Source organism: Lichenostomus cassidix, chromosome 1Aa (assembly GCF_008360975.1).
Source record: "Lichenostomus cassidix isolate B80296 chromosome 1Aa, HeHo_3.0, whole genome shotgun sequence".
NCBI lineage: Eukaryota > Metazoa > Chordata > Aves > Passeriformes > Meliphagidae > Lichenostomus > Lichenostomus cassidix.
The window spans coordinates 39,946,857-39,963,152 of NC_139480.1; the positions used below are offsets into that span (position 1 = coordinate 39,946,857).

A 16,296-nucleotide genomic window follows, 5' to 3' on the forward strand; every position below is an offset into this window, starting at 1 on the left:
GCTTTCCATCCTATAAATTTTGTCCTGCATTCATCTTATTCATTTTTTAGTCAATTTTATAATAATAGTGATATTTTTATAGTTATTCGGGGTAAGCATCAGCAGCATATGTGGCAGTATTGACCATTTTGTATATGCTCTCCTTGCACATGCACATTTATCTATTCTCTTGTTATCTGTATGCTTGCTGGAGATTTTAGCAGCCATTATGAACTGTGAATGGTGATACATGTCTTGGCAGGTATTGTGGAGCATTTCCTTACATACAGAGTTACATTCTTCTCTCACTTGGGCATGCCAAATTGTTGCTTAGGATATTAGAAGTTGCTTTTGACCATCCTAAAACATTATTTGTGTACAAAGCCAAGTACATTTTTTAAGAATTTGGATTTTAGCCTGCAGTGAAAAGCCAATATGCGAGCACATAACTGACAATCGTTCTACTATAAAGATATATTAGGAACAAATGCAAATTTCACATGTAACTGTACTTGGGGCTTTCTAAATTCTTAACTGTATAGTATTAAAGTGGGATCCAGTTCATTTAGTGGTAACCATTTCAAGTTGCAAAAACTATACATTAGTGCACCTAGGCTCCCACTCAAACCAGAAGAATAATGGTACTTCTAAGAGGTTGTCATTCTATAACACTTACCTAGGAAAAAGGATGAATTGCTATTCTACAGAAGTACCTTACACTTCACATGCACTGGAATACTTTTCCAACTTTACATGGCTGCACTTACCCAGATAATCTCACCCCTAATCCTCTTTTAAAACTGGGGAAATGATCAATTACTTTAAGTGTAACAAACCTGTGAGATATGAATAGGTATTTATTAGCTTTGGATGTAATTTACTGTGCTAGAATAGTGAAGAACCCTCCCATGTGGACTGAATAGAAGTATCTGTATATTTGCAGAAGCTAATGACTGAAGTATTCTATACTTCCCAAAATGTAGCTCTTGGAGGGAAGGAGGGACTCCCCTCTATTTGAGGTTCTCTAAAGAAAAAAATTCAGCCTGTGGCAGGCACTTGAAGTGGAATTATTTTAATCATAAATAAAAGAAGATACCAAATGTATAAGTGTCAGAAAACTGATTTCTGAAAGGGAAGTTTTAGAGGAAAAATAAACAATGTTGCCATGTATGCTTGTAATACTACACCTTCCTCAGTTCTCAAGATGTTTCAGGTCACCTCACTGATCAGAGGATAAAGAATGTTTTAAGATTTCAAGATCACTCCACTCTAAACCACTAAAGTCATTTGATTAAATTAATGTTAAGAGACATTGGGTGAGAGCAAAAGATGTCAACTACAGCACTCCTCGGAAATGAGCTGAGTCATCCAACATTTATAAGACTCCGTGAAATTTCATGAGATTAAATTACACAACAGACAAGGACAAAATAGAGAAGGACTGGAAGGAAAAGCAAAGGCCTAAAGAAGCAACAATTAATAAATTTTTTCTTGACCAAATCTGACAAAGACCTCCTTTTGTTTCAAAGTGTAGTGTGGTATACAGTACTATTTACACCACTTTGAAAAAGTTGATGCAGACACTCGGGAAACTAATATTCAGCTTATCAGGAAGATTTGTTAACCAGCTAGTAAATAGCACTGTATTTCAAACTTCAATACACAAACTTTTGCAGCATACTATCATAATCATAGTCAAGAACAAAACTCAAACATATTAAAGCCTAAATGTTAATGTTGTCATGATTACAGAAAGTAGAGCCTGATCCAAATTTTAGTAGAAGTAATTTCGTAGACTGTCACAAGAATGGATCAGAGAATTGTTGCACCACAACAATACTCTGGAGAGCTCATGATTCATTTGGCCAAATATTAATCTTCCTGACTTTCAGAAATTGCTGATGAGTAAGTGTGATCACAAAAATCTGAGAAAGGAGAAAGAGTGAGTTAAAAACAACAAAGAAATTGCTCAAACTCACTCATTACTGAGCCAGTCTGACTGCTAACTGAGCTCCTATGAGTGACAATCCAGAGGATATAAAAGAGAATGATCAGGATGTGTCTGAAGACACAAGGTGAAGTTTCTGCCTTGGTACAGACTTGCTGTGTGACCTCCAGCAAGTCACTTGGGTCCACATTCACAGAAGTATCCTGAAATCTATTCCAAGTGACACATATTCAGTTAAGTCTTAAATGTTTCAATACTCTATGAGTCCAAATGTGGATTCAATGATCTTAAAGGTCTTTTCCAAACTAAATTATTCTATGAATCTTGGTCTTTGCTCTTGAATAGGGATTATAGTTTGCCATCTGACAAGAATGTGTCAGTGATAGAACACTGAGGATCATGAGACAGTCATGTTCTGTGCTAGTGAGAATTAGATGAGTATGAAAAAGAAACCTTTTCATTATTGAACTGGCTCACTCCATAGCCAGAATATATTTATTACATACATCTATGGGAAAGTAATACATATGGAAGAGGTAAAACAGGCCATGCTTTTAATTCTCTGAGTAAAAATGCACTAATTTCATATTCAACCTTGCAATTCTAGGTGTTATTAAAAATCCTTCTGCCTTCTTTCTCCCTACCTTCAGGGGATCTGTGGACTGAACAATCAATTCTGTTTGCCATTATTCATATGATTTTGTTTTAATACTGAAAGCTCAATTCCTTTTTGCCAAATAAATTTTTCTCATAGATATGTGGAAGGAGAGATTTCATTGGTTTTTTGTTTTTTGATTTAGCACACTCATGGAGTGGGTTCTGTACAAACAGAGGACAAAAGAGCTCTTTTGTTCCAGAGACTTTACATGCTACTTAACCACTTTCTGATCTTGAAATGCTGTTTATTTTCAGAAGCCTGGTCAATCACTTCATTCTACAGATTTTGGACAACATAATCTCAGACGGTGTTTGAATATATGGGAGATTTTTGGTAAACAGTGCTTGTTCTTACTTCTAATTAAAATTGTTGGAAATCTTTAAAAATTTTGGAGAGCATGCCAAAGCCAAAAGACAGTGGATTGATTTTTACTCCCAGTAAAAATATCAGCATTTTGTGATTTTTTTGCTTAGAAGTAGTCTTACCTGTGTTGTTAGTAGGCTGATTGTTACAATTAAGGTAAGAACATTGTTTTCAAACCATGTATTTAAATTTTCTTCACATCTCTAAGCAAGTACATATGAAGAGATGTCAAGAATACCATGTCACCTTTGGAACTTATATAGCATCTTTATAAGAACATGCTTTTAAAATACATATAATAGAACTTTCTGCATGGTTTGATAGGTTCTGGTATTTACTTGCCAGAAAGCAAATACAGCAGTAATGTCTACTGTGGAATGTTAGCTATAGCATTTTTTAAATTACTGAACTAAACAGATTGTTCTCAAGGAAATCTGATATTTTTGTATGGAAATTGTCCAGAGTTTCTGACTTAATCGGATTGGAATTTGCTTTCATGTGAGTTGAACTGAGAGATTAACTTTCAAGTAAAAGCTCCAAAGAATATTTTCAAGTTTTCATTTATTCTTATGAACTATGAATCATGAAATAAATGTGCATATTTTCCAGGTTACAATCTATGCTTATTATACTGCTTTTTAAAATAAATGTCAAATTATTATGTAGAATAAAATAGGTACAAATACAATAAAACATATACATAAATGTTTTCTATACTTTGAAGGGATTTTTTAATAATGACAAGGGTTTGTAGAAACAGGGAGAAATTCCAAACCGATGAGCAAAAAAGACAATTGCAGATGTGACTAGACAACTTCCCATTATTTACTGCTCCACAATGCCAAGAAACAACCTTTGCCCATGGTATATTTGTCCTCATTGGGTGGTGCTAGTAACACTGCAGAGTTTATAGAAGATAATATGGATCACTTTGCTCCAGCTCAGGTGTTGATATCAGGTGGTCCTATGCAAACTGGTCCCTTGATATTAAGACACATAAACTCTAACATGAACTGGTCTCACAAAAAATGTCATATTTCAGTGTCTTGCTAATTCCACTTATCCTGTAAGGTATTGGAGATGCTCTTGAAACAGACAATACAAACAGGTGGAGACATTGCTTACAATTACTAGTGGAAAACCTACTGGATACTTTTTATGTACTTCCGCTTTCCATTGTCATCATTGATTTGCACAGCATGGGTTTATGCCAAGATGCTTCTTAAACCACTTCTAAACTTCCTTGTGATATTGATCAGGCACAGATCCTGTTTTATTGAGGTATCCTTAATTTAGAACTGCCTACGTGACTGACAGCTAACAAGTAAAAGCCAAGGCTTCAGAGTGACCAGAGACAAAACAATGAATATTATTAAAACTTTGGAATTTGTAAACCACATCTTGAAGGCAAATATATTTTGTACATCTTTTTCTAAAGTCTATTTAGTAGCAAAAGTTACATTCTTCAACAATTTTTTTTTAAATTTATTTTTTACCATACTGTATGTTGAATCCCTTGGAGCATCACAAAACCATTTCTTCAGATTGCATTTTTTGCATGAACATGGGAACTGAGTACTATTTTTCTTCAGTTTGTTTCTTTCCCATTGTGTGGCATTGTATCTTCCACAGCATTCCATCTACAATAGAAATCAAAATCATGTAACTCCTGCACCATAAAGACTGTAGGCACACAGGAATTTTCACCCAAATGAGTGCTAGCTATCAGTTTGTTGATCCAATTAGTTGGATATTTTCCCTCTGCATTCAGAAACAGAAATGTTTCTGCAGGTGATGATTCACCCTTATGTGTGTATCATTTCTCATGATATGCACTGGATAGTACAGACAACAATATGATCTTATAATATACTTTTGAAAGGAACTGCACCCAGCTCTGGGGTCCCCAGCACAGGAAGAACATGGAGCTGCTAGAGTGAGTCCAGAGGAGGCCACCCAGATGATCAGAGGGATGGATCACCTCTCCTACAAGGAAGGGCTGAGACAACTGGGGTTGTTCAGGCTGGAGAACAGAAGGCTTTGGGGTGACCTAATTGTGGCCTCCCAGTACCTGAAGGGAGCCTACAAGACCAACAGAGCTTTTCACAAGAACATGTTGTGACAGGATATGGGGGAATGACTTCAAACTGAAAGTGTGTAGGTTTAGATTAGATTAGATTAGATTAGGAAAAAACTCCTTTACTTAGAGGCTGTTGAGGCAGTGAAACAGATTGTCCAGAGAAGTCCTGGATGCCCCATCCTTGGAAATGCTCAAGGCCAGGTTGGATGGAGCTCTGAGCAACCTGGTCTAGCGGAAAGTGTTTCTGCACACGGCAGAAGAGTTGGAACTCAGTGGTATTGAAAGTTTCTTGCAACTCAAGCTCTTCTTGGTTCTATGAACATTCTTTTATGCTCTCTAGAACACATCTAAATAGAAAAAGAAAATAATTACAAATCCAGATTAAAGTAAAACATTTTTACTATAACCCTTAGTCTTACAAAGTATTTTCAGTGTAGAAATTGAGTGTAAGCAGTAAGCTAGACTAAGGCTAAATATTATTGGAAAAAGCACAGTGAATGTGGTTTCATAATGAATGCACAGGGGGACAAATTTTATAAAACACATAAGAAATAAAAATAAAAACAGAGAAACTGTTTTACTTGGATGTAGAAACTTCAATCAGGACCAAATTTTGAAAACATTTATTTATTCACTTGTTCCTTTTAACATCATACTGGCAAAAATTCTCCCTTTTTAATGAGCGAACTTTAGCAACTCTCCCTCTTCCAACTTGTTTTAGTTGCAATTGATCTTCCTTGAACAGACAGATCAAATTTGGAGGACAAAGCAACTCCCTGTTCAAATGGATTATCAGATAGCTCTTCTCAATAACCTACTTCAATACCAGTAAAACAAAAGCAAACTAAACTAGCAAACAGCTTGGAGAATGAAATTCTTTTCATGCAGAAAATTCTAGGAGATTTTCATTCTGAATCAGGATGAATCTTCAGAAATATTTGAATTGGTTTTTGGGATGAAAATCTTCCATATTTTAGTTCAGAAATGCTAAACAAAACCAGGTAATTTTCATGTTCTGAAGAGTCAATTAAAGATATACTTCTAAATTTTGAAAATTAAATAACTTGACAAAAGCTGTCCTTTCCCAGTATAAATATTCCATTTCAATGACTCCATGGGTTTAGTTAAACTATTCACCAGCTTTAAGCCATACATTAAATAACACCAAGAATACATAAAATACTATTAATGATCTCCAGGTTTTTGTTTTTCTCATGGTTGATGCCAATGATTCCAGCAGCTGAGTGATTGCTGAGTCTGTGCTCCTACAAAAGTTCAATAAAACTGCAGTCAAGTATACTAGCACATAGTCTAGCTGCACCATGGACATAATGGGGTCACCATTAATCACTTGAGAAATCATGAATACACTGAATGGATTTTCAAAGAACAGATTTTAAAAATACATTACAAATGAATTTGTAATCCTGAGACTAGACACATATGCTTTGTGAGGTATCTGGAATCATAAATTATCTTCAGCACTCATTAGACAGAACATAACTTGTTACCAATAGGTAAGGATTTGTAAAGGAAAACACCTTGTAACATGGCTCTGGCCTGTTACTTAGGCTAAGTAGAAGGGAGCTGTGGGAGAAAATTCAGCTGGAATAGAGGGATGTGAGAACCTGAGAGATTGCTGAGAGAACCTTAGAGGCTGATTGCAAGAACCTGAGAGACTGCTGCGTGACATTTGTGCGTTCACCTGGAGAAGTTTGGTGGTTGGGTGACTTGGGCTTGTTGTGCCTTAAAACTATGTCAACTGATAACCAGTTAACTGCTTAAAAAGACCAGCTTTTTTTCAATAAAGGGCTCTCCTTTGCACCTGCCTGGGGTCTCTGCATTGCTCATTAGCACCACAGCCAGCAAACGAATACAACAGTAACTCACTTCCGTAAGAAGTCATATTAAGGGACTCTGATATGCTGATAATATGCTGATTAGCATACTAAAACATATTAAGTTGTTAAACTGCAGTGTTTGTAATTAAAAGCTCATCACGAAGAATTAATTTGAAAAGTGGATAGCAGATCACTGGTCAAAAATATTGCTAACAACTTCCAAAATAATTGACACCATCCAAACGCTTTAAAGGACTTCTCTAAAAAAAGTAAATTAATTACCTGCTGCCAGGCCACAGAAATTATTTTGATTAATAATTAAATATATGTATTGAAAGTACTAATTTGGAAGCTCATTTTAGACTTTAAGCACTATTTCTGAGAGTCTCAGTCCAAAACTTATTCAAATGTTCTCACAGTGGGAGCTCTAGTTGGACCTCATAATTATCATCTCTTATTGGTTCACATCAGCCTTGAGAGCTAAGCAGACCAAGTGTTTTATGGTATCTAGCACTGTAAAAAATACCAGGACTCCAATCAATATTTTCAGCTGCAGGTAGTTTTCCAGCTTTCAGTGGCCAGAACCCTCTGCTCCTACGTGAAATGAGAAGTTCTTCAAAAGTTGAACCTCATCAATAATGACCCATGTGACAGCAAGGAATATGCCAACCCACATCAGATAATAGCAGCAGATCTCGAAAAATTAATCCTTTACTAAATGGGATTTTTTTTAATGAGTTCAGACTGGTATACACATTTCTGGTTTATGCAGTATTTTTACAGGTAATATTTTGTGGGTTTTTTCCTTATGTTGTGCAGCATAGCATTTGAAATGTTCCACACAGGTTCCTGCTCATCCAGATTCTCATTCCTATATTCAGAAATAAAAAAATCAATTCTGTTCCATTGATTGTGGATCTGTTAATAAATATTTACAGTGCTTGATATATGCATATTTGTAAGAGAGTGGATGGATAACACAATCCTCGATCTTTTATTGATATTCTGGCTTCTTCAAAGATTACTTGCAAGCAGCAGCATTCTAATCAATGCGATAAATAAGATCTAAGACACATCACAGCCATTGCAATAGGAAAGCTGAAAGCTGAAGGGAATGATAAATGAAGTGACCCAAATCACGTACATAGCACAGGCAGGCACAAGGTGATTAGCCCAACTGGAGACAGAAGAGCCAGAACACTTTAGTTCCACCTGATCTGTCTTGAAATACTAAATCCTACTTCTCATACTTTGTATAAGCACAGCACCATATAATAATAAGCCAAAACCAAAAATTGATTATAGACCTAATGTGATACAAACTTTTTTGAGTACCACAGAATCTGGCAAGGACATGTATTGCTGTAACCCCTATGGTCAGGGGAATAAACAGCTCATATTGGCCCTAGATTAGGCATCTTTGCTGAGACTGTTAAAGTACATCTTCAACAGTAATTGAAGTGGACAAGCTGATCACAAAGAGTATGATTAGAGAGAGTGTAGCAGGGAATGTATTCAGAGGAGAAATCCTAGGCCACTGAAAGCTTTCATTACAAAGCAATAAAAAAATTAGGCTTCTCCAACTCATTTCCCTTGCTATAGCCATCCTAAAGAAAAAATTCAAAAGCTTGCATAGTAAATGATGATGTAACCATTATTTATTATACTTCAGCAACACTTAATTAAGTTGAGATCAAGTGCAATTACAGTTGATATAAAATAAATTTACCTTCAAGTTTTCAATCAATTTTCTAGCACAAAGAGCTGACTACAGAATGCATTATTCCTGACAATTTAAATCTTTCAATATGAAAAATCATCATATAAAACAGGGATGACTCCATCATTATAAATCAATATTTAATGAAGAAATTTGATGATACCAATGCATTTTGAAGGACTAAAACCAATTTATTTGTTATGTACTCTGCCTGAATAGCAGCAGGCTTTGGAGAACTCTATGAACCTTATGAGAACATTGTCACTGGAGGTTTGCTTAAACCACAGATTTTGAAATTATGGAATAGAGAAGTGGCCAGGCTGGTATTGATTCAGCACAGATTACTTCCCACATAACACTGTGAGAACTTCTTAAGCTATTGCAGTTGCTATATGTAGAAAAATAAATGACTGAGTAAAGCTTCAAAGTTGAACAGTTAGAGAGACAACAGCTATGTTGGTATTTATTGTTGCTTGCAGTTGTTCAAATCAAAGACACATGTTCCTTAGATCAGATCTCTGCTTGTCCCTAAACTACAGGTTCAAGCAATAAAGTTAGTAATTCCTTGGCATACTTTGCATGCCCTGATACCAATAACTCCTGCTACAAATCGCACAGGGGGCTACTGCTGTCACCTGCTGACAGACACAGCTAAGCACGTAATGCTTCCTCCCACCCCTGCTGACACCCAGGAAAGTTGCACTTCCCGAGTAATCCCTCAGTGAGGAATGAAGATGTCCCTTCCACTGCTGATTCCACATTCCTGAATAAGAAGGGTATAGTTTTTCGCAGGGGAGAAATTGGAAGCATATTTCCATCCACTCCCATTTATTTCACTGAAAAAAACAAACTTTCACCCACAGCATCTAGATACTGTGATACTAGATGATTCCATGGAAGTTGGAAATGAGACATTTCTTTTTAATTCAACACCTAACAAATTATGAGGCAAACACAACATGCTTAGGCAGTAGCAGGGAGAAAGAAGGAACAAGGTTCCTGTTTGTAGCACCTGGGCTCCACTCTGCTGTAAAAATTTATATTTATAGTGCTTAACAAATGAATCACTAGCAAAGGTCTCTTCTTCAGCCCTCACACAATCTACAACAGATATCTTGGAAAGGGTGACAATAAACAAAAGATGAAGGAAGAAAAGTATCAAAATTATCATAAGAGTACATAATTACAGTGCAATTTTTCAGAAATTAAGGTGATTTTCTCTTAAAAAGCAGGAATTGTATATTAATACAGAGTCTTCAGTTTAGTCTAATTCGGTAACAGTTTCTTAATCGTACTTTGATATTTCAATATTGTAGCCATACTGTAGCTACCTGTGCCTTGGAGACTATGTATTCTGGAGGAGGCTTTTCTTAATTTCTTCAGCACATACTAAGTATTTAAAAATATCTATGTTAATAAATACAGTGGTTAAAATCTTTGCTGCATAAAACTGCAAGTATTTTGTCATTAAAAATTTTCATGCAGTGATATAGAAAGATCTTCAATTGTGACAAGATTTCATTTGAGCCAGGATATTATCTAAGTATCTTTCTACGAGCAAATGTGTATGTGAAAATCACATCAAGAAAGGATCACATCCTTCAGGGACGCAAAATTCCCTTTCATTTTACAAGAAAGTTGGAGGCTGATTTCCACTTACTGTAACTAGTAGACATTTGATTTCCACAACACTTCCAAGGAATACCATGGCTCATGTCAAAGTAATAACAGATATAATGCCAAATATTATACAAGAAAGATATGTCTCTAGCTGGTTCTCATCTGAAGAAACTGTAACACAGTGCATTTGTTCTACTACATATTTTCCTTTTATTTTTATGAGACTTCCACATACCAAACTTATTCCAGAAAAAACAATTATATCTTTGCAATGTCATTACTGAAAGGATGGATTTATTAGAATGACAAAAGAGCATTATTATTATTATTATTATTATTATTATTATTATATACCTATATTCACAGAAAGAAATCTTTTTATAAATTTAGATGGTGGTAATAACATATGAGATGTAAACAGAACATTCTCAATTGAACAACGTGGGCCACCCACAATGAAATCAGTGAACAATTACAGTTAAGGTTTACAGATTTTTTTTTTTCTGTTTGCCAAGAATTATTAACATGTGCTACAGGGAGATAGATATATATTTCTCAATAAATTAAAGATTGAGTGCTGTCCTCCTTTTTTGTGACTGGTCGCTTTCTCCTTTCCATTTCAACCATTTGTGCAAAGATATGGAAAGCAGCAGTGGTTTTCATTACTTCCAGCCCAAACGTTTTCTCCCAGAATTACTGCACTGGATGGTTCCTCTGCAATTAACTTGGAACTGATGCTTCTTAACATAGCCAAGACACTCTTCTCTTAAGGAGCACATCTGTTGTTATATGACCAAAAACTTACACTTCTGTGGGGAAAAAAAAAAAAATTATAGACACTTTGGGAAAAAGAAAAATCCATATGGAGGGTCCCACACTCATTCATTACACCCAAATATTCACCTAAAGGACCTATCATCTTGTCAAATGCAGGTTAAATGCAATCTGATAAATTATATAAACAAGAGATGAATAGAGCTGATTTTTCTCTTTTCAGTGATTCATCTATAAGCTGCATACCAAGAGAAAGAAATAAATCAATTGCATAAATTATATTAATATATAAATTCCAGATACAGTAGTATTTTTATCCTATTTTGATAATCATACCATCTAATGATGGAAAACATAATCAAAAGAAAAAACTTTACAACCATGCAGTTCAATCCAATGCTGCCACCTTGTGAAAAAGAAAATCTATTACTGCCTCTGTCGATTACATAGACCCATACAACCATAAAATAGTTTGGGTTGGAAGGAACATTAGAGATCATCTACTTCCAATACTCTTGCCATGGGCAGGATCACCTGCCACTCAACCAGGTTGCTCAAATGCTCCAATGAGCTTTCATTTCACTTCATTCCTTGATTTTTCATTTCATTTTTTTCACAAAATGAAAATTCTTCCTTTCGTGAAAGGAAATGAAATCTTGCAATTTATATGAAATGTCTCTTTATTGGCAATTTTTTTTGCTGAACACAGGACATGGTCTTTATTCCCCATGAGAACAGTGTAACTCCGTCACAAAACAAATATTAAGTGCACATTCAATCAGTGAATAAAGACTCAAACACATTGAAAAGTTCACCAGTGATATGATTCTGTAAAATGGTGGATTTCAAATGGATGAGTTTCCATTGTTTTAATATTTAAATATCATGCTTATCCATAACACTGGTGAGAAAACTGTAAGCAGTTGCCCCTGAAGTGAATATTTTGTGCTTAACATCCCTAAATCTTCCAAAAAGGTACTCAGCTTGTTCTAAGGACATTAGATAGAAAAAAAACCCTACCATTCATGGCAGATTCTTACCATGGCTCCTAAAATGTACATTTTCCATGTAAAATCTGACTTTACCTTTTAGCTCTTATTGTTTTGGCATCTTGGTATTCATCACACTCAGGGTTAGAGGTGCTTCCTAAAAACACACTAAAATGATATCATGTGCACCCTGCCTGCAGTAAAGGTGTTCTAATCCACCTTTACTGTGTTTTTGTATGCTGCTTTTTTTTTTTTTTTTTTTTTCTGGTTAATCACCTGTTGCAATTTATTGTGAACACTAAATTCCAGTCTATGACTTCAAAAAACCCCAAGCAAGTACCAAAAACAAAACCAAAAATAGAAGCCAAAACCAAAATAAAACTTCCCCAAAAACAAAGGGGGAAAAACCCCAAAAACAAAACCAAAAAACCCAAAAAACCAACCAACCAGCCAAAAAACCCCAACAAAAAAACCCAAACCAAACCAACAAAACCAACAGAAACACCCAAACCACAAACCACCAATATTAAAAAAAACAAAATAAAACACCAATATTAAAAAAAAAAAAAATTAAAAAAAAAAACCAAAAAAGAAAGCAGAAGCAGCAAAACACGCAAAGCCCGACCAAGGCGCTGCGAGGCGCTCCGCCGCACGCTGGGCCGCACCGCCTGACGCCGGCGGGACGCGAACCCACAGCTCGCGGCCAAGTTTGGCTCCTCCCGCTGCCCGTGCAGCCGCTGTTTCGCGTTGCCACGGTGACCCTCCCGGTGCAGCGGCGCGGCGCGGGGCTCTCGTCCTCCTCACCGAGCTCCTGGCCGCCCGCTGCTGGCGGATGCGGAATTCCAGGGCGCAGGGCGGCCGGCGTGCAGAGGCGGCCAGCAAAGCGGGGGTCCGTGAGGAGCTCGAGTGAACGGCAGGTGAGTGGGTCCATGGAGCAGCCGGGGGGAGCGGAGCGCAGCGGGTGCTCTGAGCGGTGGACTACAGCTCCCAGCATGCAAAGGGGCAGCGCCGCGGGCATGTCAGGGGCTGCCCCTGGCCGTGATGCCTCTCGGGAGGTGTAGTTTTGGTTCCTGCTGTGTTTAAAGGGTTTTTTTGGTTTTTGTTTTTTTGGTTTTTTTTTTTTTTTATAGTTTTCAAAACAGATAAGACGCTCTTGGAAGCAGAATGTCAGAAGACACTGACGGAATTGAAAGAGAAATAGAACTCGAACTGGGCAGAATCAGTGTTTCTTCCTTGGAAGCAGATGATGGTGACACGGAGGTGTCAGACGAGCCCTGGAGTGACAGTGAGACAGTGAGTATTCCGTGAGCCCAGACTGCTTCTATTGCTGCCTCAAAGTGGTATGGGCATTGGAAAGCCCATTTGATGAGCGAGCATTTTCCTGACCTGAGGATTTCTCCGGAAAAGTAGTCTTGGTAGTATTACTTAATGTAAAATGTAAACTCCAGTGGTGACAAGACAGATAAATACCAGCATGCTGCTTGAGAAGATCCGATCTGGAGATTTTGTTATAGAATGCTCTGAAGCTGGAAGATTTGATGAGGTAGATTAAATCTGGATGAATAAACCGATGATTTTTCACTGAAATCTGTATTTAAATCTTACAAGAGACTGACTTATGAGATTCCTTATAAGATTTCCAGACACTAATTTCATATAAATAGGTGCTTCAAGTCCTCTGTCTTGGATGAATTCTTATTTTGGGGAGTGATTTTCCTCTGAAATAAAAACAGTTATTTGGGTCCTTTTCTGCTATTTTAATCTTTCAGACTCATAGCAGAGGGTTGGTTTGTGGGATATTAGGGTAGATAATATTGATCATATGTGGCCATAAATCGTGTTTGTTATGACATAGACAAAGGCATCAATGATAAGTATGTATGCACTCACATACTGAATATCAGCAATGTCCATCACAATTTGCACATCTGAGAGAAGGCAGACCGTTTTCCCAAAATCTTGATAATAAAGACATTCTTTGCATAGAAAGTTTCTATGTAATAAAGAAAATTGAAGCATTGGTTTTACATGCATACTTTAAACATTAGGAAATTTAAAATAAATTTATTTTTTAAGGAATCTAAACATTTTAAAGAAAAAGATCTTGTGCATCACAGGTATTTGCTCATTTTTGTCATATCCTTTTTCTTTTATTTCTTGGTCCAACACAGTTATAAACACAATAGTTTATTGAAATGTATTTCTGGAGATAGTGCAAGATACATTACTAAAATTTGATTAGAATTTTATTAAAAATAGAATTGTTAATTGTTCAGTGAGTGGTAAGACAATGAGAACAGGGTAGGAATTTGGAAAAAATTTGGTGGGAGTTGCTACTAGATCTCCATCAATGCTTTATAGTCAAAACAAGTCTTTGTTCTTATATGTAATGTATTTTCCTCTTTTCAAGCTTGTGAGATGAGAATGTAGACTATTTGTAAAAGGTTGTTTTCTTTCTAGATTTCAGATGACTTACCAGAAGCTGTTCTCTCCTATTTAAATTTTATCAAGAGCAGCAATCAAGATGCTGAAAAGCTTATACTGCAAGATGAGCAAAGTACAAGTAAGCAGCAATCACAGTTGAAATGTTTGTATGCCTGTTATTAAACTAACAAGCATTAGTGAAATAATGCAAACTTCTTAGTAGAGTAAGTAATGAAACCTATTCCATCAGCTTCTGAATGCATGCTGAAAATCTCTAGGAATTAAACCATGCTGTGCTATCTTCTAGGATTAACATCTGAGAAGAAATTAAACTTTTCTAAAAACTCATCTAATGCTAAAGGAGGCAAGTTGCGAGACCATTCTCTGAGACAGGGCCCAGGCCAGACTCTTCATCAAACTCTAAAATGAAGTCAGCAGGAACTGACATGCAGAGCTCAGCTACAACTGACTCCCACAGGATATGTTTTAAGTCTGTCTTGAGAGATGCCCCAGCTAGCATTGGATCAAATTACCTTTAATTGGCAAAAAAAAATATTGCTGTCAGCTGTGTGACTGGAGCCAAGCTCCTAGTTTATATGCCAGAGAGCTGGCACTGTCTGTTGCATTAACACAGTAGTCTTGCTGAATAGAAGTTAAATACTGACTATGGATTTTGATAGCTGAGGAACATTCCTTTTTATCCTTTTTTTGCAATGCAAACTTACTCTTTTTCATTGTTTTTATAGTTCCTTGTCAATTTTTGACCTATCTGATACAAGTTCTACTGCATTTTTCTGCACAGAAAATGTTCTGCTGTGTTCCATGATGTGGAATTCTCTTTCATATTTGCTATCACTGTATTCTTACAGTATCATTGTGTGTGTTTCTGTTACACATATTTTCTGCTTTTAATGTAGATAAAGGATTCCCATACATATTTAAGTAAAACTGGGGGAGAAGGAAAGGGAAAAAAAAACCCCTTTATTGTAGTTTAAACAAATTGAGTAGATAAGAAGTGTAGACCAAAACAGAGCACTGGTAAGGGATCTTCTCTCTGTGAACTAAATTATATATTTATTTTTTCTTTAGGTAACATTTATGAAGTAGTTTCTTCCCATACTTCTGAATCAAATGAAGATCCAGAACAATTTAAAGAAAAGGTATTTTTTATTTATACAATATTTATAGTGGACAAAATTCTATTAAATAATATAGATAACTTGCTTTCGTGGGCTTCTAAGGAGACCTATAAACGTGTTCAGTTTAATTTCTGTCAGACTAGACATAAGGTATTAAGATGAGTTTGGATATAGAATTCTTTAGAATTAGGACATCAACTGTAATATACCATGGCTACAAGCTTTCAAATTTGAAATAAATTCTCTGTATCAGTACTTGAGCACTTTTAAACTTCTCTAATCTTAATTTTTTATGATGATCAGGGAGATGTGCAGCTATTAATCTTGCTCCTAATATATTCCATTATTTTCTTAAAAATAAAAACATAGTAATCTCTGTGCCTTTCAAAGACAAATCAAGAGTTATGAACATGAATGCTTCTATATTTTCATAGGATTTGACTGAATAGCTTGCTGAAGTTCATAGAAAAACATAAAACTGTATTGTATTTAATCACTTTTAATTTGTTGCCTGGCTTTTATTAGTGAGCACTCTTGCAAACATGATTTTTTGTTCTCAGAAGACCATTGTTTAGAACAGCACAATTACTTCATGAGACTTCAGCTGCATTACAGATATTAATATATGCCTGAAGCATGTGATGAACAGATGATAAATGAGCAGGAACAGATTACTTGCCAGTAAAGAACAATGAAATAAATATAGCAATCCTTGTGCCCATAGTATTATTTTGAAATAGACTTCTTAAAAATTTACTCTG

The 16,296-nt window shown here is 36.0% G+C and overlaps 1 protein-coding gene and 1 long non-coding RNA gene across 8 annotated transcripts in view; one reads left to right on the forward strand and one right to left on the reverse strand.

Annotated features, from left to right (window-relative positions):
- Window positions 1–10,106: 10,106 nt before the first annotated feature.
- LOC146443502 (uncharacterized) lies at window positions 10,107–12,933 on the reverse strand. The gene is made up of 3 exons (XR_014848055.1): window positions 12,638–12,933; window positions 11,113–11,221; window positions 10,107–11,018 (listed from the first exon to the last, which is right to left on the reverse strand). It is a non-coding gene; the product is annotated as an uncharacterized LOC146443502 (long non-coding RNA).
- Window positions 12,750–16,296, forward strand: part of LRRIQ1 (leucine rich repeats and IQ motif containing 1) — a 102,472-nt gene continuing 98,925 nt past the window's right edge. For 6 of the 7 annotated variants that reach the window (XM_085045989.1, XM_085046003.1, XM_085046007.1 and 3 more), the window contains exons 1-4: window positions 12,751–12,889; window positions 13,103–13,265; window positions 14,433–14,535; window positions 15,486–15,556. In XM_085045989.1, the coding sequence (XP_084902115.1) occupies window positions 13,137–13,265; window positions 14,433–14,535; window positions 15,486–15,556 (303 nt within the window). In that variant the 5' untranslated portion in view covers window positions 12,751–12,889; window positions 13,103–13,136. Of the gene's footprint in view, window positions 12,890–13,102; window positions 13,266–14,432; window positions 14,536–15,485; window positions 15,557–16,296 lie in introns of all 7 variants that reach the window. The other variant, XM_085045998.1, reaches the window with a different exon arrangement.